Source organism: Corylus avellana, chromosome 3, assembly GCF_965113065.1.
Source record: "Corylus avellana chromosome 3, dhCorAvel1.hap1.2, whole genome shotgun sequence".
Classification (NCBI taxonomy): domain Eukaryota; kingdom Viridiplantae; phylum Streptophyta; class Magnoliopsida; order Fagales; family Betulaceae; genus Corylus; species Corylus avellana.
Genome location: NC_142492.1, coordinates 3,020,959 through 3,044,736, shown reverse-complemented (window position 1 = coordinate 3,044,736; position 23,778 = coordinate 3,020,959). Strand labels below are relative to the sequence as shown.

The window sequence follows — 23,778 nt, the reverse complement described above, 5'->3', positions numbered from 1 at the left end:
GATCTTTCTGTTACATTTTTAAATTTGTTGTCATGTCATACCCAATTAGAAGACCACAAATACTAATATAAAAAGATAAAGATAAAAATATAAATACAAATATAAATACAAATACAAAAAAAATTAGGGATGGTCAAACCACTTTAGATTGGTTTAAGTGAGTGGCTGAACCTACTTCAGATTTCTTTTTCGTTTTTTATATTATATTTATAATTTTATCTTATTTTATTTTCCTTCCATAATTTTATTCTTTTATTAAACGGGACACATGTAATCTTTTGATTGAGTATGATGTAGCAAGACCGTAAAAAATTTAACAAAATAAGTTATTTGATAAATAACTAATTAAATTGATAACTTTTAAACCTCTTAAAGCAATTTGATAAAAGTCCATACCTCAGGGACCACTGCAGCATTTTTCCAACAATTACACACCAAAACCTTCAAAAATTAAGCTTAACTTTCCTCCCATAGCCATCTTTTCTTGTTAAACAACCAAGAGAAAATGTTCTAGATGTTTTAAAAGGTTAAGGACCTCCACTGTAACTCTTTTCTCCTCGTTCTATTAAAAAAAAAAAAAAGAAGAAAAAAGAAAAGAAAAGAGTTTTAGGTAGTCTGACTCTTTAGGCACTACCTTAACATGGCCCAATTTTTTTGTTTAGTATTTTTATGATTTAATAACAACAAAGTTTCAGAATTGGCCCAATTTTTTTGTTTAGTATTATTATGATTTAATAACAACAAAGGTTCAGACTTGGCCCAATCGCATCTCTATTGCTGAAGATGGGCTTAGCTAGAATTTTATTTTTTATTTTATTTTTTATGCCAAACAAGAGGTTTAAGAAAAAGGGCTATATTTATTTTTAGAGAAATGTTAGGAGTCAATAAATTTTTTATATTTTGTCTATATTTTTTTACAAATTCAATAGATTAATCATTAAATTTGTGAAGTTCACTATTAACTTATGTGAGGTCTACACACTAATAGATTACCCTAGGAATATTCCTAGGATTACGAAAAAAAAAAAAAAAAAAAAGGAAACAAAATTGAAGAGAGACATAAGCCATATTGTTTTTGCTTTTCTATTCATACTTGTTTTCCAAAAAAGCAAAAGAAAAAAACAAAATAGAAGAGAGTCAAGAGTCAAGAGAGACATAATTAAGCCATATTTTGTTTTTGTTTTTCTTTCCATATTTGTTTGAAAATAAAAAATAAAATAAAAAACCAAAATAGAAGTATTGTTTTTGCTTTTGTTTCCATATATATGTACATGTTTTCGTCATTACATCGTACAACTATAGGTTGTCATGCGATGTAGTCGGCAACCCGAGGACAAAAAACAAACAATAAATAGTAAGAAATTAGTGGCTGAGAAGTGAGGAGGGTGAGGGCAAACAAACAAACAATAAAATAGTGAGAAATACGTGGCTGAGAATTACGTGACGACTGTGGCATCTTTCGGTATCGTTGAAGCCCCACATAATCTACTCAATGAAGCCCACGTGATCGATCTGATGTCCCAAAGGAACACCATATTTGGTCCCAAATGACCAACGGTCATGCGCTATCCCACTTGTCGTGTTTTGCTTCTTGTCCCCCATTCATTCACTGCAACGCTTTCAACTTTTTTTTGGTTTTTACCAGATATTTCTCTGCAGGCTGCAGCTAGCAGCACGAATAAACAACAACGTACTCAACATAAAGTAGAAAGATATATAGAGAACTGGCTACTGGCTATGTAGGTTACTATATTTAACTTTTTCTACAAAGATCCAAGAATCTAACGAGTTTTACAAACAAATTTTTTTGTAAAGTTTTACGAACAAAACCTTTATTTTCTAAGGCAACCTCAAACCGGCGGCCATGAAATATCAGTAGGATTAATGGCATGCACGTCTCAACTTTCACACCTGTCCACGTACAAGCGATCACGTGGACCAACAAGAACAATACATTAAGTGTAAACAAGTCCATAAGAAATGCTAAGAGTTAATTTTTTGTTTAGTTTTGTAAAAGCGAATTTTTTTCCTTCAAATGAATTAGATAATATTTAATTAGTTATAGTGAATAGATATTTTTATTTTTTGAGGAGACAAAAATATCTCTTTATTATAACTATTCATTTAAAATTAAAAAGATTCTATAATTAATTTATTAAATTTGTATATATAAAAAAATAATTATACTAAATATAAAAAACTTATTAACACCTAACATTCTCAAATAAATGGGAGGCGGGGAGGGGGAGGAAATACTATTGGATGTCAAAACACGTAAAAGAGATCACATCTAATAATTTGCTTGCCAGTCAGGTAAATGTCAGAAGTTAAAACCATGCAAATTTATTAATTAATTAAAACAGCTCCTCCACTTCATGATGACTAGCTTACTAGCTAGTAAAAGTAAATACAATATCCTTCAAATTCATATGATCATAAGAGAAACCTTGAGAGCCCTACTTTGTCTCCGGTAGCCTCAACATCCTTCCGGACTTGCTGTTGATACTCTCTGAAACTGAAGTGTTTGTACACACCCGGCAGCAGCCTCTTTGTACTGCAGCAGCTTTGTATCACCGCGTCATTGGAGGGGCAGTAGAAATACGCCACAGAAAACCTTTCAATCTCTTCACTGGAAACCACTCGGTGTTTGATGCTCTTGAAGCTATCATTGCTCAACGCCTGCGTCATGAGATGATCAGGATAATTTGGCAACCGAATATGCTCTCGATCTCTCAACATGGATCTTTATATATATTTATATATATATATATACAAATACAAACAAAGGTATGTACCAAATGATCCATCTTTGCATTTAAATATTCCAACCATGCTGTCTTGTTCTTGAGCCTATTCGGTATCTGGCCTGTATCATCCTATTCCTGTCACATCACTCTTGTCCATTTTTTATAAGAGGAAAAGTATGACATCACTAAAAATGTAGTACTGGTTTAATTTCCTCCCATGATTTTCCCTTGGATTATCTTTCTTTTTAATAAAATTATTTCCTTAATTGACCAAAAACATATAAAAAAAGAAAATGAGAATAAAACTTAAGCATGATTAATATACATAATTAAAATTATGTTACCTGAAATAAGTCACCAATATTGATAACTAAAGCTTGTGGATTTGGTTTGACACGAAACCATTTTCCATCTTTCAACAATTGCAATCCTCCAACGTGGTCTTGATGCAAAATTGTAAGGAAACTGCTGTCGGTGTGAGGCATAAAGCCAAAGGCCTTGGAGGGAAATGGACAGGGAGGATATCTGTTCAGTCGAAGATAGCTGGTGTTTGGCGGGCAGTTCTCTTGGAAATATGTAGATTTGATGCCTAAAATTTGGGATAGAATTTCAGCTAAGCTTTGAGCCAGAGAGCCAGCTACTGTCACGAATGCTTCAATGGCCGATCTGTAGAAAGAAAGAAAAAAAGAAAAAATATATATATATATATATAAAAAAAGACGAGGAATAATTTTTGTGTGAATATATGATCGTAATATTGAAGAAATCAACTCTTACACTTGCCTAGTAATTGACCCAGAAAATGGGAAATGGAACCAATTTCTGATACCTTAGTTATTACTAAATATAAAAAGTGTCGTGCTGTCATAGGGCCTATATACTACGTACCCTTTGTTCATTTATGTCATTCTTGAAGGTCATCTTGCGGTCTTTATGAGATCCAGGACTATGCTGCTGCTGCATAACTTATTCTATAATTATCGTAGAATTCCATTTTATATATAAATTTCCTGAGATTTATATTTATATTTTATGAATTTATTTAGTAAATATATTCACCCAGCAAGTTACGTGATAGGACGTGGACGTGAGTTTTGGATGCTAATGCTAGCGTCACTTTAGTTTGAATTAACGGCTAACTATTATTTTTGCTTCCTTTTCCTGATTTGATTTGTGTGAGACATTTGAGGCAATTAAAGGGGTGGATGAAGGTGCGAAAGCATAGTTTTCATGACATTTGAGGCAGTTAAAGGGGATTTGTGCGGTTGCAGGGTTCCATTCAACTAAAAAGTGGGATAATAATTTATGGTATGGATATTCTTATCTTTTCGAGTATATATATAATTGGCCACTTGACCAGATTTCAAAGATATTTATTTTCTTGGACCACAAAACATGTTATAGTACATTTGTCTGTATCAGTTGTAGCCTGTAGGAATAAGCTCACAAACAAAAGGATTTATGTTTATGAAGAAAACAAAATCCGATCCTGTTTGAGATATTTGCTCATGTCTCCCTGTTTTTCGGTAGGTGTAGGACACATGCATGAGCAAACGAAAATTTCAAGGATAGATATGGCCCTCTCTTTAACACCACAATATTTCAACACCTTTAATTTTTCATCTCTAGCTAGCATATAGCTCCTTATTTGAGAATTCTAGGCATCATCCATATGAGTCGCCTTCAAGCTAGCGCATGCAGCTGAGAAGAGTGAATCTGATCCTTTTAAGCATCTCTCCCTCTCCTCTGATGCACGAGAATTGGCAAATAATGAATTAATGGCGTTGAAATATCTAGTGACTTACGTTTCACGAGGTGTGGTTCCTAATCGACTGAGTTACCACTTAGGGACTCAGTAAACTTTGGTAAGAACGAGCATAAGACCATAATCTACAATGTTCTTTTTCGGTGCGCGATTTGGCCACCAAGCTATGGTCGTCAAGCATCATTTTTGGGCTCAAAATCTACATTTTCCCTCCTAATCACCTTTTCTTTTTCTTTTTTTTTTTTTTCCTTTTAAAAAATTTTTTTTTTTCTCATTTTAGTAGAGATTTTATTAATAGATATTGCCAGATTTTTAGCAGAATCCTTATTTTGATTTGCAGTTTGATTTTATGTAAAATTCAGTTTTCCTCAATTATTTAAGCCCGACATGTGGGCTTAGTTCAATACTTCAATTTCAAAATAATATTTCAACAGCTTAATCCTCTCTTTCCTTAGAGTAGCTAGGGTTTTTCTCTACCCTATTAGTTGTTTTTCTCCTTTTTGAATTCCCTTACATGACTTCAGTTCATAGTTTGAGGTTACTAACCTACATTGTCAAAATCATCCTAGTTCTATTCGGCATCACCTACACGTACATATATACGTACACCCACACCAAACCATATGGCCACCCACCAGCACCTCACTTCACCATCGATTCACCACTATCAGCGATCACTCCATTGTGCTTTTCCCGATGAAGTAAATCGAATGAAATTCCCCTTGTAGTTCTCTCTAACTCACACTCTTTGCTCACCCAACTTGATAGCATTGAAGCTCCAAAGTTCTCTCACTTTCTATTGACACTCCCCCAAAAAATACTAGTTTGTTTTATTTTGGGAAAAATACAAAATCACAACTTGTGATTTACCTGATTTACAATTAGTACTTTGTGGTATCAAAATAAACTCAAAGAACTAATAAAATGACCACACTTGTCATTCTTAATAAGAGAGAAATGTAAATAGAATATATAAACATATAAAAATTAAAAATTAAAGAAATTAAAAACAAACAAAAAAATTATTATGTTTTTTTTAAAAGGAAGGGGGTGGCCTTCGAGTGAGTGGCACGTGGTGTCGCTCAACCACTTCCCACCTGTGGGGTGGCCCGTGACCCACCTCGAGGGGTAGCTCGAAAAACACCCCCGTGGGCTAGGGGTGGCGACAAGCCACCCCTAACCACCTCTAGGGTCCGCTGTCGCTTAGCCACGCTCTTCTTTTTTTTTAAAAAAAAAAAAAAAACTAAAAAAAAATTAAATTTTTTTAGTTTATAATTTTTCTATATTTAAACTTTTTATATTTACGTATTTTTTTATTAAGAATGACATTTGTCCTCATTTTATTGGCACTGACGTGGCACACTAATAGAATTCGTTGTGATTTGATGGAATTTGAGTGTAGAGAGTAAATTATTTTTTTGGCATATCTTAGGAACTTCTGAGTTCATTTTGATACCACAAAATGATAATTCTAAATCAGGTAAACCCAATAGGACCGATTTTGCATTTTTCCCTTTTATTTTTATGAATATTTTGGAAAAAAATGCTGTAGAGGTTCATGAAGTCTAACATTTTATCAAATCACTCTCTAGGGGTTAAATTTATTAAATGACTCTTAAAACTATGTTCTGCTATCAAATCGCTCCTTCTATACCCTTGTTGTTAAGGTTTTTCATAGAAATTGTGACACATAGAAGTAAGGATCCTGTGAGATCCAATGAAATAGGTCCACGTGTACAAAAATGGCACCTCAACTTGACACGTGGCAAAAAAAAACCCAAAGCGAAAAGAGAAAAAAAAAATGAATGGGAAAAAAAAGGCACCACCCCACCAATAGAGTGATGACGTGGTCATTACCCCATCACCCCTATGCTAGGGCAAATGGGTAAATCCCACTAGAAGAAGGCTGGCGAAGGTACATGGGTCACCCCACCTAGCAACAAAGGAGAGGGGGTGAGGCACCCCTCCGCCAATGAGCGTTGGTAGGCAAGATGATAACCTCCTAGTCCTCCCCTCCCCCTCCACATTCACTGGCGAGTGGAGGGTGTGGGTGAGGTTATGGCTGCCCTCTACCTCTAGAGGGGTTGCCCCATTCACCCTTCTATGTTGGTGGTGAAGCACCCCTCTGCCAATGAGCGTTGGTGATCCCTCCTATTTTACCCCCAACATTCATTGGCGGGTATAGGGTGTAGGTGAGGCTGGGTCGCCCTCTAGCTCTAGTGGGGTTGCCCCAACCACCTAGTTGAGACCAGGGTGATTGGGCAATAGGCACCCCACCACTTTATTGGTAGGAGGCCGGGTGGTGGGATGGTCACCCATCCACCTCATTTTTTTTTTTCTTCTTTATTTTTTTATTTTTGTGGTTTGGTCATGTGTCAAGTTGAGGTGACACGGATGTAAACATGAGCTATTTTATTGGATTTGACGTGATCTTATATATGCCTAAATAGTGTCTCAATTTTTGTTAAAATTCCTAATGGCAAGTGCATGTACAAATATAGAAAGTGATTTAGTAACGAAATATGTCTCAATAATGATTTGATAAAAGATTAAATGCTAAGGACTTCTAGAGTATTCTTCCATGATATTTCTGCACTTTGATTGGTCGATCGTTATTCTGTAGAGTCATTGCTGATGGGTTTCTCAGTATAAACCCACTGAAATTTTCACTGTTTATGTGTCATAATTTTAAAAAACTTGATGGTGACCCATATGGACGACAACAAGAACATGGCCTTCAATTCCGTTTCAACTTCGACAGACGATACTATCTCTAATATTGTTTTTACAGTATATCTGTTTTTCAGTATATCTTGAACAAAATATTGAGATGTACGTAGATGTTTAGTGTATCTAGGTGATGTGGTAGGATATCCCAACCCTTAGGTTTTCTTTTTTTCCCACGTCCTAGCTACATCTACAAATTAAATTTAATAAATAAAATAAAATAAAAAGAGGATACAGAATTAAGCATATCAAACTAAAGCTTCCTTAGAACTTGTAGTAAAAAAAAAATTAAAAAAAAAAAAAGAAAAGAAAAAAGAAGACTACTGTTGCATGTAATTAATCTAGGGTTTCTCAACTATGTATGCTGAAGATTAATGAAAATTTAAGAAAACAATGTTCTTGCTATCATAACAATTGCAATGCTTGAGAGGTACTGGATTTCACAAGTCTTTAAACGATAAAATGCGATATTATAATGAACTACCCATAAAGAAGACTAAGATATGCAATGGTCTATTCTATATATAACAAACAGTGAGCATAAAAGATTGAAAATATATACTATTTAATTGTTAGTGCCCATCTCGATCAATATATATTCTGGACATGATTTGGATCCCCATGGTATATAAGAAATAATAATATTTAATGAAACTTTTGGGTTTAATTACATATGCATATGCTTCACACCATTAAGCTATATATGATGATGGATTATTTCAGCCAAAAGAAAAGTTATCAGAATTATGATCACAAGTATTACTTGACAGAGGAGATAATACTAAATATAGCAAATTACGAAGGAATAAAAAATAAATAAATAAAACGAATTTGTATGAGCCAATATATAGTTTGTAAGGGAATACTTCTTAGCAGACTAATTAACTATATATAATTTTCACTTTCAAGAATTAGTACTTTATGTTCCTTGCTAATTAAATTATATATGCTTTTATGAATATTTCCCAGTTGTTTTGAGTAATTGACTTAAAACGCATTGAGATAATATTTTGGATTAAAATGATTTCTGTATATAATGTTAAAGATCCTACCAGACCACTGATACTACTTGAAAGAAACAATTTCCCCAAGAAGGTGACATGAGATCAGGACATGAAGCCCTCCTTAATTAATTTCCATATTGTCATATCCTAAAGTACTCATCTTATTTTAAATAATTTTACCTTATAAATTAATACTTTAATTAAAGTTTTTGATGCATTACCATTGATATAAAAACGACTCAAAAAAAAAAAAAAAAAATTGTAACTTTGTACCTGAGAGTACTCTTGCATTCATCCATTCTTGATATATCTGCAAGAGATAAATGTAAGGCTTCCGACCAAGGGACCTGCTTTAGAAAAGTAGCCTTTGAGTTCCCCCAGCGGTAACTATTGGCTGATAAATTCAAAAAGTTGTCTTCAATCTTCTTTTGAAAAGGAAGATGGAAGACCTTCATCTGCTCATCTTTCAAGATTTTAAGAACCTCTTGAGAAATCCCATGATTCAGAACTTGAAAGAAACCCCATTCCCTTGCAGCTTGAGCAATCTGTTTGATGCACTTGTCTCTCTGTGCATTCAATTGACTCAGATCAATCAAGGGTAGATTGCATTCCTCAGCCATGAAAATATTTTCCTCTTTTGGTTCACCAAGAGAGGAGTTATGTAAAAGGGTCTTGTAGGTTTGTTGTAATGGAGGTTCCTGATCCATCGATCGATGATGTATTCTCAAGCCTGATTATGAAGAATAATATATATATATATATATATATATATATATATATATATATAGAAAATTATAAAGAAAGAAATTGAGTGCATCAAACAATGTTGGAAAGTAATCATAGAATATCAATCATGCCATGCATGCATATATCTGAAAATTAATGCTGGATATGCATGAATAAGCAACTTGCACCTTCCGTAAGTGTCTAACCTTTTACTGTCAGAGCTTAATACAGCTATCTCATGTGAGTCGATTTGTCCAATTCATTCAAAGCTGTTCTTGTTACATATATAAGTAGCTGTATGTTGATCTTGTCCACGTTAATTACCCCTGGCCTGCACAAATTGAAGTTAGGAGAAATTCTTTCTTTCATTTTAACCTAATAGTTTGCAAGGACAAAGTGAGAATTAAATTCTCAAAAATGGTCAAGATAGATCAGTTGAGTTTTGTTTTCCATATAATATAATTAAGATCGATGATCGATGAAACATGCACGAGAATTAATAAGTGCAGAATGCAATATATTTTGAGTTTCCTCACTTGTGATTATACAACCATATATATACCTGATTTGCTTGAGTTGTGTACTCCGGTCATGAAACTGCAAAAATGAGAAAATCTGAAAGAAGAAGAAGAAGAAGAAGAAGAGGTACAAAATGAGCAAAGGGTGGAAGGAGTAGAAATTGGCAGTAGTGTAATGCATTAATCTATCCTATATTGTTGCATGAAAAACACATAAAAACTGAAGTTACCCATGGGATTTGGGAATAGTACTTGTTCAAGGATTGGAAAATTTTAGAGGAAAATGAATGAGAAAAATAAAGAAGAAAAGGGTGTAGTAGTAGTAGTAGTAGTCCATGAAGCATGGAGTTGTATTTATAAGGATAATTAGGCTGCACGTGGAATATAATAATAAGTTGGGGTTCGGTGATTGAGAATCTATGGCTGAAGCGAAGAACACGCGGCCAAACATGGATCATCAGAGAAAATAGGGAAAGAGAGATCCAAAGTATAAGCCTTGAATAGAATACGCGCATACAGCTCATCTGCTTTTTATTTGCTTCTCAATATACATATATATATATATATATTGATAAATCATAAATTGTTCTCGATCGACATTTCTGCTTCCTCCCAAAAAGCTTAAAATCGTCAAACCCACCTCTCTCTCTCTCTCTCTCTCTCTCTCTCTTTCTCTCTGTCTGTCTGTGTAGTTTTGTCCTTTCTTCCTGATGCTCTCTCTCTCTCTCTCTCCTCTCTCTCTCTCTCTCTCTCTCTCTCATATCAGCTTAGGATTCCAAACATTGAAGGGCCCAAATTTTTAATTGATGCAGTAAATGTTTTATTAGACATGGTTTTTTGCATGTATTAGGAATTATTTGGTAATTTATAATTGCAGATCCAAAATCCTGTAAGATTTCTTAAGATAAATCCTTTGATAATTAAGATCACTATTTTTTTTTTGTTTGGGTTGAATAGAATTTTATTAACACAAAACTAATTTTGGCTTCTTATTTTCTTTTTTTAAAAAAAAAAGAAAAGAAAAGAAATAAATATGCAATTTACTTTCCAATTAATTAACCTTACTCATGATACTGATCTGCCTAAGAAATTTATAAAATTTAGTTAATTAATTAGATCTAACATAATACATAAAATTAATATTTTTTGGTTCCATGCCCATTGAATGTTTTAGCCTGGGACTGGGATAGGCGGATAGCATATGTTCACATGCTCAAATTGTAGCTGTTAGCTAGCTAGGTCAGTTTGTTAAGGATATAAATTCTTTATAATAAAGGTTGCTTTTGTATTTTCTAAATTAAAGAATTTATATGATATTTATTCATCTTAATTTAAGGAATATGTTTATATTTTAAATCACATGTAAAACTCTATAAATAAAACTATATACTCAATTACAAAAAAAAAAAAAAAAAAAAATTGTATACTCAAATCATACATCAAGAAAATATGTAGCATATAAAGCTTTAACTTTGTAGATGTAAGCTATATATATACCGAACCACCTTAGTTTATGTGCTTATTTTATTTTCTATATCTCTGTCATTATGGTTATTCCGCTTATAATAATATTATGTATTGCATGGTATAAGACTCTGTATTTTAAGGCAAATTAAATTTGATTTTTTTATTTTTTTTTATTTTTTTTCTTTCTAATGTTCGAAAATTACTAGGGAGTTCGATCGCTAAAGCATAAAGCATGTGATTTTGAACATCAGGCAAAATCATGAATATATATAAATCTAGTCGTCGCCACGTAATGGGAAAAGGTGCAATTCACTAGCCGTCGGTAGCCGAAAATGATGAAAATCTTATTCCTTCCATCTTTTGCTTTATTTTTTACTTTTTTGGAAAGATGCATTTAGCTTTTTCGAAGTTAGGACCATTTTTTTTTTTTTTTTTTTTTCAATTTGTCTTTTAATGTTTAAAAGTGGTAATGAACTTTCTTAAAGTTTCAAAGTTGTTAAGTTTATCTAGTCGTTAACTTTTTTGTCTTGAAGAGAAAAAATGAAAAAAAAAAATGTTACATACAATTTTTTAAACTGAACAAAAATGGGAGTGGCGGAAACCACCCCAATTGTTTGAAAGTGGCTTGCCAGTTGCCACCCTCCAAATAGATACACTTTACCCCCTTAAGCATTGTGGGGACATCATCTTCTAAAACTTCGAGAATATTAAATGCATTTTCCCTTATGGAGTGATTTACCGACAATTAAAACTTCTATTTCCAGCTTTAAATTTCAGAGGCCAGATCAAAATACAGATTCAACTTCGAAAGGATTGAATGCATTTTCCCTTATGTGTGAATGATTGAAGCTTTTTGCCAAAAGCCAATTATAAAAAGCTAATGCCTTCTTTGTATTGTTTCCTTCATGGTGGTCGGGTGGATAAGTAGGATTTTTATGAGATATTACAACTAAGAGTAAATCTGCTTTATTTTATTCTTGAAAGTACGTTAATTATAATTATTGGTCTTTCTTTGATCACTACAGTTTCATCCATTTTTTATCCCTTTTTTTTTTTTGTGAAAAGGAGAGTCGAAATGAAACAAAAATTAAAGAGAGTGTAAGCTCCTCAACAACATGACCAAAGATAATTATAATGCTTGAAATAAATACAATTAAGTAATTGGAAATGAGCTAAAAAATAGCACAGTATCTTAAGCTAAAAGCCAATAAATGGGCCACACAAAATGGTTTCTGAAACAGGCCAAGAGTCAAGCATGCTTGACTTATTGTGTAACGGCAACCAACTGTAGACTACCAGAGGAGGAGGAGGAGCAATACTAAAAACCAATTTGGTTCTGACGATGAGGAGGCACTAAGGACTTCAGCGCTGAAATAGTCGCCATAGCAAATAAATAACACTTAAGAGTCAAAGAGGCTATAGCTCATAAAGAAAACCAACAAAACCAAAAATTTGAAGCTCTGATGGAGAAGGCCCACACACGAGGTATGGGAGTGAGGAAAGTAGTGGTGAGACTAGATATGGCCGGGGGTGGTGCATCAGAAGTTGAGGCTGAAGTCCATCCCTTTTTCCTAGCACTCACAACGGAGGCAGAGACATTGAAAATGAATGACTTTTTCACAAGGAAGAAAGATGAGAGTTTTTCTCTCCATAAATAAGCTACAAAGAATTGGTCGACAACGAGATCTATAACTTAAAGCAATGTGTGTGCCCCTTGTTAAACTTTGGATACTTCCAAACTTTCGGCATCATATTTTAGTGATCGAATTTCAAGTTCTATAAGACTAATTCAATTGATTTATCACATCCGGTAGAACATGTTACCAGTAGGGGTGTCAAAAAAAATCGAGTACCAACCGGTAACCAGGAAACTGGTTGAAAAAAACCAGTAACCAGGTACTCGGTTCCGGTTTAGGTTTTTGGCACCCGGTTATAACCGGATAACCGGGTAAATATATAAAACAATATTTTTTTTTAATTTTAATTTTTAATTTTTTTAGGGCATTTTTAAACATTGAATTTTTGTGGCATTTGTAAACATTGGATTTTAATGGCATTTTTAAACAATGAAGTTTTAGGACATTTTTAAACATTGAATTTTTATTTTTTTAGGCCCAAAAAGCCAAAAACAATGACTTTTTAGGATTTTTTTTAGAATTTTTAGGTTTTTTTTTTTTTTTAACAATCACAACAAAGCCCAACTTATTGGAACAAAAATACTAATTGTGTTTTCTAAAAAAATGGCAAAAAATTGTTAAATTAAGCACAAAGGGGGAAATAATTCTTAAAAAAGCATATTTACATGGTGTATAGAAAAAATTTCCTTGGTCAGCAAAACTTTGTCCTTATTTTTGTTTTCACATGGATTGTTCAACGTTTTCTGCAACATCAACGCAGAAGAACCTGGTGGGACTTGAGCACATGAAGCACGTCTAGCATTCATGGTAATAGTGAATAGTGAAGTCGGCAACCAAGCAGAAATTGCCATGTGGACAGTTAATGATTGCAACTTTGCAAGATTTTTTTGCACTTAAAATGCCCATGGAAAAGATTTTTTATTTTTATTTTTATTTTTATCAAAGGCCAATAGACATGAATAGATTGACACTGTGGGTAAACCTAACCTCACATAAATCATAGTCACCATCATCAGACTCGTGGTGTGTAATTCGTCCGATTCCTGCATAGGCCATAGGAAGTTAGTAAGGACCACAAGAATGACGTCTAAAAAGAAATGAAAACCGCCAATTAATAAGAAAATCAATAACCACTCACCAAAGATAATCCTCTCTTGACCTATCTACAATTTCCAAAGATTCCTCTCTTTGGTGGCCCATCAAAATGTGTAAAATGGATAAGAAATTTAATCTAAACAAACTTTGGACACTCAACGAGTCAACATAAGAATGAGGCAAAGTTTAGTGTGGGCAGGGGCTAATAACCAATAAATTGTGTTGTTAGGGCCGATATGAAAAAAAAAAAAAAAAAAACAAAAACAAAAACAAAACAATACATATATGATATATATATATATACCTTCAACCTCCTTCTTTTTTTTTTTTTTTTTTTTTTTTTTTTTTTTTTTTTTGAGTTGGGGGTGGCCATCCCTTCACTAAGTCAACATATATAGCTTTAGATGCAAACAACCCAAACCAAGACTTTATTAAGACTACTAACTTTACGAGTTTTCTCTTACTACACTTGCATATTTACAAGTTGAGTGAAAAAATTTATACCCAAAAGCAACTGTGTGGGCAGGAAAGACCTATGGACAGAGCTAGAACAATTGGGCACATCACCTTTGCCAAAATTTTGTGTAAGCTGCCATGCAAAAGCAGACTACACCGACACAAACACCAGACAATCATGAATATTACGACAAAGGTGAAAGGGACAACATATGAAATGGGTTGAGATAAAACAGAAAACAAACATATAATTGCATGCCGGCCACTAAATTCTCAACCTGAATAAGATAGAAAGTTGATGAATGATGACTCTCCGCCTACTCATCATTGAAACGTTGTACGAAAAATTGTCTTGAGCTAATAACGGCATATAAGCGGATCTTAATATTGATGAATTTTCTTCTAATAACAGGGTAAAACTAGTAAACACAACCGACCAATTAAATGTATTACTAGGGGTGACAATTTGTGTTTATGTGTCGAGTTTGAGTCGTGTCAAGACATGAAGTCAACCATAACCCAACTAATTTAATTAAACGAGTCAAAACCCTCAACACTAACCCTCTAAATTTATATTAGGTTCATGCCAAGTTCGCAAATTATGTCAAAAATTGACAACCATTATATTACGTATCAAGTTTGGATCGTGTCGAGACATAGATATAAGACTATATCAGTCAATTCTAATACAACTCATTTAATTAAACAAGTCAAACTTCTCAACCCTAGCTCTTTAATTTTGCGTTGGGTTCACAATTTAATTTTGTGTTTAGTTTACAAGCCATATGAAAAATTAGCAGGCCAAGGCCTATGTATTACCATGCCGGTGCACAAGTACACCATGGGTACTTTAACCGTTCCTCACGCAAACACAACACAATCTTGAGTCAACTAACAGTTAACAGGTTTTTTCTTTTGATGGGAATCATTTTGAGGTGTATCACCTTTAGCCGTGGTTTGTCATGCTCACTCATAATCCCTTCTAACAATGGCATATAAATAAAAGGAAATAAAACTGACTTAAAAGTTGCGTATTAGACGAGAAGCCAGGCTACCAACATTCTACTCTTTGGGAGACAGAGAAGAGACAAGAATATCATGTATTGTATACATATCACATACGAGGCCTTTGGGCATGTCACTCATCATCTTTGTACGGGTACTCTTCGGGAACTTGCTTCAAAAGCTTCACCTGCAACTCAAATGCATCATCTCCTCGCAGCATGTCACGGACCCATGTGACTTCAGTCTTCATTGACACCTGAACATACGAAAATTTTGCAAAACTATTTTGAGCTTCATCTACATCTTCCAATCTACAGTTATCGAGATACTATGACAAAAAAACAGAGAAACAAGCAGACTATTTTTTTCTGTACGATAAAGAACAAGAAACCATTCTAAATTCTTACAACATATATCACCAGAACATTACATTCAGATATAAGTAATAGATGCCTATATTTTTCTTTTCTTTTGGATTACTAAGTCAGACATTCACTGGGTCTTGAAACCTACGACCTCACCCTTGCTCTCCATTCCATTCTTATGGGAGGAGGTACCACTTGAGTTAGAGCCTATTAGAACGGAGGGAGGAGATGTTACTTGAGCTAGAGCTCATTGATTAATAAGGTTCAAAGATGTTCGAAACCACAACACAGAAATGAAAATCCTCAAGTGAAAAGATTATGTTCTTTTTCCTTTCTGATCTTCCAACAAACTAAAGTCATTTTTTTTTTTTTTGATAAGTTCCAACAAACTAAAGTCATGGCTGCCAGACTTTAATTAAGTGAATAAAAGTTCACAAGAAGTTGGAAAGGCTTAGAACGGAAGCCTCTTATAGCACAAGACCATATTTTTCCATCTATAAGAAAATGTTGATACTAATAGCCAAAAAGGTTAAAATAGATAGAATGCTTATGTCAGATTCGGCTACTTATAGACCAAGAAAAAAAGAAAAAGAACAAAGAAAGAAGAAATGTGTCAAGTTGAGGCTTTAGTTGCTCCACATTTTTTTTAAAAAAAATTTTTTTAACTCGATATATACAACCAGTGGTCTAGTTTTCCAGCAACACGATGTAATCTATAATTCATAATAAGAGAAAACAATTTTTGAAGGAGCATGTAGACAGCAAAGAATTTATGTTATAGCATTATGGTGTGCCAAGGAAAAAGAAAATAGTCAAAGCTGTGCAGTAGGACGAGGTGGAACTCACCATCTCCAAGGCTCCTCTGATGACTCCACTTAAAATGTTGCAATAGTATAGACCTTGACATGTATCGGGGAGCTCAACAAAGTCTACCAGAGGATTATCCTCCAAAACGATACTGCAACATGTCCCATCAGCATCCCAATTGGTTACAGATGCAGTGACCCCTAAGAACATTTTAAAACCAACCTGCATAAAAGTGACATTAGGACATGGACAAATACATGTTTCACACTATAAGATAGAAATTGATGCAGTACACGTCTTTCAATCACACACACATGACCCGGAAAATACTTTCAAAACTAGAAAAGTATGAGAAGCATGCTCCACTTTTAAAACCTCAGGTTTGTAGATAAATTCAGGTAAGCCAAAATGTGTTACAAGGAACCAACTATATCAATGCTAAAACAAAAGTGGGGCATAAATTTCATCAGAACCCACCCAACTGACCTTATATTGACCCATGCAAGCAAGCAATTTTTCTAGAGCTGCAAGCCTAATGGATTGGACTGGGTCAAAGACCAACCAAATACCAATGAAGTTGAACAGGTAACCAGAAGGCCAACTCATCCCCACACAGCAATGGGGTTCCCCAACTAAAGTTGCCTTGGCATGGCAGAGATAAAATAGATCTTGTTAGGTAGGGGTGGCAAATATTACCCAGACCCATCTGCCGCCCAGAGACACCCTGCATCAGGGGGTAATTGACTGCCCATTTAGGACATGGGTTCAAATGAGTATTGACGCATTTATTACCAAGTTAATATATATAGGGAACATGGTAATAAAGAATTCGAATACCCATTGGGTATTCAAATCCGAATGTCTCAAATGATTCACACTGCTCAGTCACTTACTCTGCCTCTTCCTCGCGCCAGTTCTTGCACCCACATATTACCCAAGTGCCAAACCCTAACTCCATTCCCACCTAAGCTTTCAAACCTAAATTTAGCTTTGATTTTTTCCACTTTCAATTCTGGGAAATGATGTCTCAGCATTCCTAATTGCCCAGCACTCCAATGGATTTTCAGGAATTTGGGAATTGAGATATCTGATTTCCACTCACTGAAATTCTGTCTCTTTTTCTCTTTATGAGTCTATGTTGTTTAATTGCTCTATATTTTTCTGGGATTTACATCTTTGACAGCAATTCATGTGCCGTGCATGCTGATTTGTAAGTTTTTCTAGAATTCACAAAAAAAAAAAAAAAAAAAAAAAAAAAAAAAAAGGAAAAAAAAAAAGTCACTTGTCTCTGCCCTTTACAAATCCTGTGCATTTTTTCAGAAATTGTGGCATTTAATTGGAAATTTTGTGCCTCTGCATGCCTGTTTTGTGATTGTCAAAGGTACAGCATGTGTACTGGGTATGTGTCAGATTTGGTTTTGGGGCAAATTTGCGTACTGGGTATGTACTCAATTCTGAACTTGCACTTGGATTATTCGAATTCTGTTTGAAGTTTAATCTGTGCTGGTTTGAACCTAGATATGAAGCTTTTTTATCAAGTTCATACTCTTTTTGACTAACTCATCACTTAGGTCTGTTATTAAATAGATGGGCTTGTTATGTAGCAATATACACCGATGAGAATACTCGGAGTCAAAGTTCCCTATCGTTAAGTTAGGGTGGGGATAACTCATCACTTAAGTTTGCAAGGATAAGTTATGAAATGGATGGACTTGTTATGTAGCAATATACACCAATGAGAATACTCAGAGTCGAAGTTCCCTAGCTATATAGTAATGTAAATCATCTTGCCACAATGGCATATACAACACTCTCATTTTGATCTATGTGGTAATGACATTTTTCACTATAAGAATTTTCCCTGGGAAGCTCTAAGCACTATAAAATTCTTTATTTCCTCTTGAAAGCTTATGATGACAATTAATCTCAAAAACTTCCAATTCTATTATCCTCCATCTATCTTATCTTCTCCAACATCTCAAACCTAAAATGCAAAACAAGCCAAGAAAAGAGCCCAGTGACTCCAACTCTCAGCCCATATTTGTATTGTTCTCTCGAACCTCGTACCAATGGAAGTAATCACCAGACCATCCTACGCAATTTACGAGTGATAAGAAGCAAATCTAGAAACAATACTTTTAGAGGACCCTCACAGCAACCATGATTATGATAAAATCATAATCCAAAATCAAAAATAATATTCTCAACAAATGCCTCCCTCTTCTATGCCTTTGATAGACCAACTCCAAATTAGCTCCTCAAATTGTTCCCATCCTTACTGAATTTTAACCACATGACAAGCCACCGGGGCTGAATTTCCTATCACCCAAACTCTTTGATTACATAGGAGAAGTTACCTTTACCAGATGAATTCTTAAATCTATTTCCCTCATCACCCCATGAAAACAATTTTCCACAAGTCTTTGTTTCTTAATGAAATATAAAATATTGCCAACCTAATTACAAAGGGTTGGCCTGAATTAATAGAAACCATGAAGATGCTATAGATTTAACTGATGAGTCTATTTGCCAGTCAAACTTCAACTGCAAGCTTAAGTCCATTTGTCTTCATCTACACCACAATTGACTATAAAATGATAACTTTTGAACCTTATAAAGCAATTTGATAAAAGTCCATACCTTAGGGACCACTACAACATTTTTCCAAAAAAAAAAAAAAAAACAAACAAACAAAAACAAAACAAAGGCAAAAAAGTAACAATGATGATATTATTAAGTTCGAGGTTGTATGAATGTAAAACAATATTGCTTGAGAAATGGATCGCAAATTGGACTAGTATTAGTAATAGAGGCCATAATTTAGGTAGATAGAACATTTTGACAAATTTTAAAACAACTGGGAGGATATTTTAAGCAAAAAACTAATTCAAATTTAAATTAAAGCGAATGATGTTCACAGACCTTTGCAATTGTTTCAGCTGTCTCTTTGAAGTCAATGCATCTAGAGACATTAGATTTTGCTAGAAACTCATCAATCAGTCGAATTCCAATATTATAACCCCTGCAAGGTAATTATTCGCTCAAATGAACATAAAGCTTTCCGTTTTTATAATAAGCTAATCAACAATTTTGCATCAGATGCTCTAATATGAACAGTTAAGAGTTGTTGGCAGTAGGAGATTACCCATGGACACAAGGAAAGTATAATAGTTGCAATGCAATATCAGAGATGCTAAGGGGCTGGAATCAGAGTGATATAGCTACAGCAAGGCATTCATCAACCACCCCCACCCCCAAAAAAAAAAAAAAGAAGAAAGAAGATAAAGATAAAACACACCGAATCCATTACTAACTGATTAATTAAGTTGAAAACTCCCATATAACCAGATACATAGATTTGTTACCTGCTTTGGCAATTGGCAAAGGAAATACATCTTCTGTGCATAGCAATAAGGTTGGACCATATCTAAAGAAAAAGAGTCTTCAACTACACCAACTAAGTCATCCAAAGACAAGTTCTAACGCCATTGTAGGTTTGTAGCTATTGCAATGCCTAGGGCATTTACCTCAATGTAAACTTAAAAGAAGACAGACATTCAAATCAAAATCCTACCACAGTTATTTGGTCAAGGACCATTATATGTCCCACTATCAGCACCAGAAGGATGTCGAACCCAGGCTAAGAGCTATCCACCCAAAATGCCACAAGCAAATCAGATTACTAACTTTCATATCATATTCATCTCAAACTTAACCATAAACTGAAAAATCGCTTATAACCAATGAAATATAATGGAAACTCACTAATGAGAGACTAAAAATTACATTTGGTCAAGCTGTTTGTTTACTTCCTCAACCTCCTCCAGATCCGTAAGCAATTGGCGCACAATCGCCCCGTACGTCAAGGTAAACAGCTCAGCATTCTACACCATTTTCAAATTTCATACATCAACAACACAATAAAAGTCATTAAGTCACGAGATCGCGTATCAATTGCTTAGTAACCTTACGAGTTGGACATCAATAAGAAAAATCCAGATTAATCATAGAAATCGACACGTTCAAGAATTACAACAGAATCATCACATCCTTAAAATTCAGTTTGGTTACCGAGAGAATGAAAGAAAATAAATTAGATCAAACCAAACAACACAGCCAAAACAACGAAACGACAATTCAGAATTCAAACCGAATACTACAACGTAGCTCGACTTTGTAGTTCTTTTTCCAGGTTTTTCTCAGCGACCAAACAGAAAGGGAAATGGTAATTAGGGGTTTTCAGCTTACCACGCGCTCAACGTTGGAGAAGATTGCGTCACCAGTTCGAGGACCAACAGGAGCCATTGTGGATCTGAGTCGAGCTGCAGAGGTTTGCTTTCGTACTTCGAGTTTTGGTTGGAGAGATCGAGTACCAGTGACGATGCCTAGAGCTCGATTGATAGAACTGGTTCTCTACAGTGGTTTTACGTGTAATATTTCGGCCCATAGCCATTTTCGGTCTGTTTGAGTTTTGGGCTCGTAATGAGTAGGAAGAGTCAAGCCCAACACTCTCGCCCACATGATGGCTTAAAACCAAATCAATGGATGCTCGAATTCTCACAGGAAGGAACAACACGGCCCACACAATCAAGTGTGCGAAATCAATGGTCTATACTATAGCAAAGACTCCAAACAGTGAGCATAGAAGATTGAAAATACTACTATTACATCTTGATCAATATGTACATTTGGATCCACATGCTAAAAAATAATAGTAATTAATGAAACTTTTGGGGTTGCGTGCGTATGCTTTACACCATTAAGAATGATGATGGATTATTTCAGCCCAAAAAAGTTACCAGAATTATGATCAAGTATGAGCCAACTTCTCTCTCTCTCTCTCTCTCTCTCTCTCTCTCTCTATATATATATATATATATATATTGACTATAATTTTCAAGAAAATTTTGTACTTTAATTGGGTTCCTTGCTAATTATAAATGCTTTTATGAATATTTTGCAGTTGAAGTGCATATGTGAGTACTGTAAACCTCACAACAAGAAAATTTGAGAAAAAGAGAAGTTGGTTTGAATATTTGACTTAGAACTCATTGAGATTAGATTTTAGATTAAAATGATATCTGTATATGTTGAAGTGATACTACTTGAAAGTAACAATTTCCCCAAGAAGGTAACATGAGATCAGGACATGAAGCCCTCCTTAATTTCCATATTGTCATATCCTAAAGCACTCATCTTATTTTAAATAAATTATAAATTATAAATTAATACTTTAATTAAAGTCTTTGATGTATTACCATAGATATAGAAACGACTCAAAAAAAAAAAAAGGGTTTGTAACTTTGTACCCGAGAATACTCTTGCATTCATCCATTCTTGATATATCTGCAAGAGATAAATATAAGGCTTTCAACCAAGGGACCTGTCTTAGAGAAGTAGCTTTTGAGTTCCCCAGCGGTAACTATTGGCTGATAAATTCAAAAAGTTTTCTTCAATCTTCTTTTGAAATGAAAGATGGAAGACCTTCATCTGCTCATCTTTCAAGATTTTAAGAACCTCTTGAGAAATCTCATAATTCACAAATTCAGTTTTTCTTGCATTTTAACCTTGTAATTTGCAAGGACAAAACGAAAAATAAACTATATATAAGTTCAGATGTAAAATCTCAAATTGAATTACACCCATATCAAGTTAGCATGTTCTTCTTACACCAATATTACCCAAGTGCCAAACCCTAACTTCATTCCTACCTATCAAATTGAATTATTCCCATTTCAAGATGGCATGTTCTTCTTACACCAAAATTACCTCAGTGCCAAACCCTAACTTCATTCCTACCTAAGCATTCAAAACCTAAATTTAGCTTTGATTTTTTTCCACTTTCAATTCTGAGAAATGATGTCTTAGCATTCCTAATTGCCCAGCACTCCAATGGATGTTTAGGAATTTACTTTTACCAGGTGAATTCTTAAATCACTCTCTCGCTCTCTCTCTCTCTCTCTCTCATCGCCCCCCATGAAAACAGTTTTCCACAAGTCTTTATTTCTTAATGAAATATAAAATATTGCCAGCCTGATTACTAAGGGTTGGCCTGAATTTATAGAAAACATGAAGATGCTGTACATTTACCTGATAAGTCTATTCGCTACTTGAACTTCAATTGCAAGCTTAAGTCTATTTGTCTTCATCTACCAACCATTGACTATAGTCACTTTACCCCCAAAAAAAGGAGGAAAAAATGCTCATTGGTCCAAGAGATGCTGACTTTTATCAAGTCTCTTCAAGGTTAAAAAAAAATATTAATTTACTCTCCAAGTTTAGAACCGTAATCAAATAGATCATTTTGTTAAATTGTTAACTATTTTGCTATGTCATACTCAATTAGAAGACGGTATTGCCCTATTTTAGTTTAAAATATGAATATTAATATAAAAAGATAAAGATAAAAATATAAATACAAAAAGAAAAGAAAATATAGGGATGGTCGGATGACTTCATATTGGTTTGAGTGAGTGGTTGAACCACTTCAAATTTTTTTTTTTCGTTTTTTATATTTATATTTATAATTTTTTTTTCCTTTTATAATTTTATTCTTTTATTAAACGGGACACATATATTCTTTTGATTGAGTATGCCGTGTCAGCACAGTAAAACATTTAACAAAAGTTATTTGATAACGGTTCTAACCTGAATGAGTAAATTGTTAACTTTTAAACCTCATAAAGCAATTTAATACGAGTCCCTGCAGCATTTTTCCAACAATTACACACCAAACCCTTCAAAAAGCTCAACTTTTCCTCCCATAATCTTATTTTCTTGCTAAACAACCAAGAAAAAATGTTCTAGATGTTTTAAAAGGTACTGCTTTAACATGACCCAATTTTTTTGCTTAATATTATTATGATTTAATAACAAATAAAGGTTATTCCAATGGGTAATTCAATCGGCTGAAGACCATAGATCATGAAGTGGAGGTTACTAGTTCAAATCCTTCTCGTGTGGACATATCAAAAAAAAAAATAAAAAAATAAAGGTTCAGAGTTGGCCCAATCGGCATCTTTATTGCTGAAGATGGGCTTTGCTCGAGTTGTGTGTATCGCCCAATATTCTCGAAGCGGACTTACCTTACATTTTCAGCAGCCGGAAAAATTACAGCTCAAGATGCTGCCTCCAGAGCCCACTAAGAGCCAATATTTGCTTTGGCCCCCCTAAACAATAATATTGTGGGCCTATCCTTGTGTATCTAATATTAAAGTTGGGCTTGGCTATGAACACTGGGAAACAAATTCTTCACCTGCAGTTATTTAATTTTAACATCTCGAGCTATATATTAATTTTAAAATACAGAAAAATATTAAAGTGACAAATGCTGATATAGAAAAATCTCAACTATTTAATTCGATACTTTTTCCAGAAATCCTAAAGGATTCTGATCCATAACATTATTTTCCTTCTGTTTTATCATTTTTGCTGCATTAAGTAATTCAGGTTTTGTTTA

At 34.1% G+C, this 23,778-nt stretch overlaps 2 protein-coding genes and 1 long non-coding RNA gene across 4 annotated transcripts; all 3 read right to left on the bottom strand.

The window, feature by feature from the left end:
• Window positions 1–2,318: 2,318 nt before the first annotated feature.
• On the bottom strand, window positions 2,319–9,309 carry LOC132173620 (gibberellin 2-beta-dioxygenase 8). 2 transcript variants are annotated; one of them, XM_059585159.2, is made up of 5 exons: window positions 9,176–9,309; window positions 8,517–8,973; window positions 3,092–3,413; window positions 2,796–2,866; window positions 2,589–2,679 (listed from the first exon to the last, which is right to left on the bottom strand). In XM_059585159.2, exons 2-4 carry the CDS (start codon window positions 8,948–8,950, stop codon window positions 2,816–2,818), a joined length of 807 nt encoding a protein of 268 aa, XP_059441142.2. In that variant the 5' UTR covers window positions 8,951–8,973; window positions 9,176–9,309; the 3' UTR covers window positions 2,589–2,679; window positions 2,796–2,815. The 2 variants fall into 2 exon arrangements, with proteins under 2 accessions (XP_059441141.2, XP_059441142.2); XM_059585158.2 differs by lacking the exon at window positions 2,796–2,866 and having other exon boundaries at window positions 2,319–2,679; window positions 9,176–9,295.
• A 2,766-nt stretch (window positions 9,310–12,075) lies between these two features.
• Window positions 12,076–13,634, bottom strand: LOC132173623 (uncharacterized). The gene is made up of 2 exons (XR_009439326.2): window positions 13,579–13,634; window positions 12,076–12,525 (listed from the first exon to the last, which is right to left on the bottom strand). It is a non-coding gene; the product is annotated as an uncharacterized LOC132173623 (long non-coding RNA).
• A 1,488-nt stretch (window positions 13,635–15,122) lies between these two features.
• LOC132173622 (Transport protein particle (TRAPP) component) lies at window positions 15,123–20,726 on the bottom strand. Its single transcript, XM_059585162.2, has 5 exons — window positions 20,568–20,726; window positions 20,106–20,203; window positions 19,242–19,341; window positions 16,359–16,541; window positions 15,123–15,403 (listed from the first exon to the last, which is right to left on the bottom strand). The coding sequence occupies exons 1-5, from the start codon at window positions 20,622–20,624 to the stop codon at window positions 15,281–15,283; spliced, it is 561 nt and encodes a 186-aa protein (XP_059441145.1). The 5' UTR covers window positions 20,625–20,726; the 3' UTR covers window positions 15,123–15,280.
• Window positions 20,727–23,778: the final 3,052 nt, after the last annotated feature.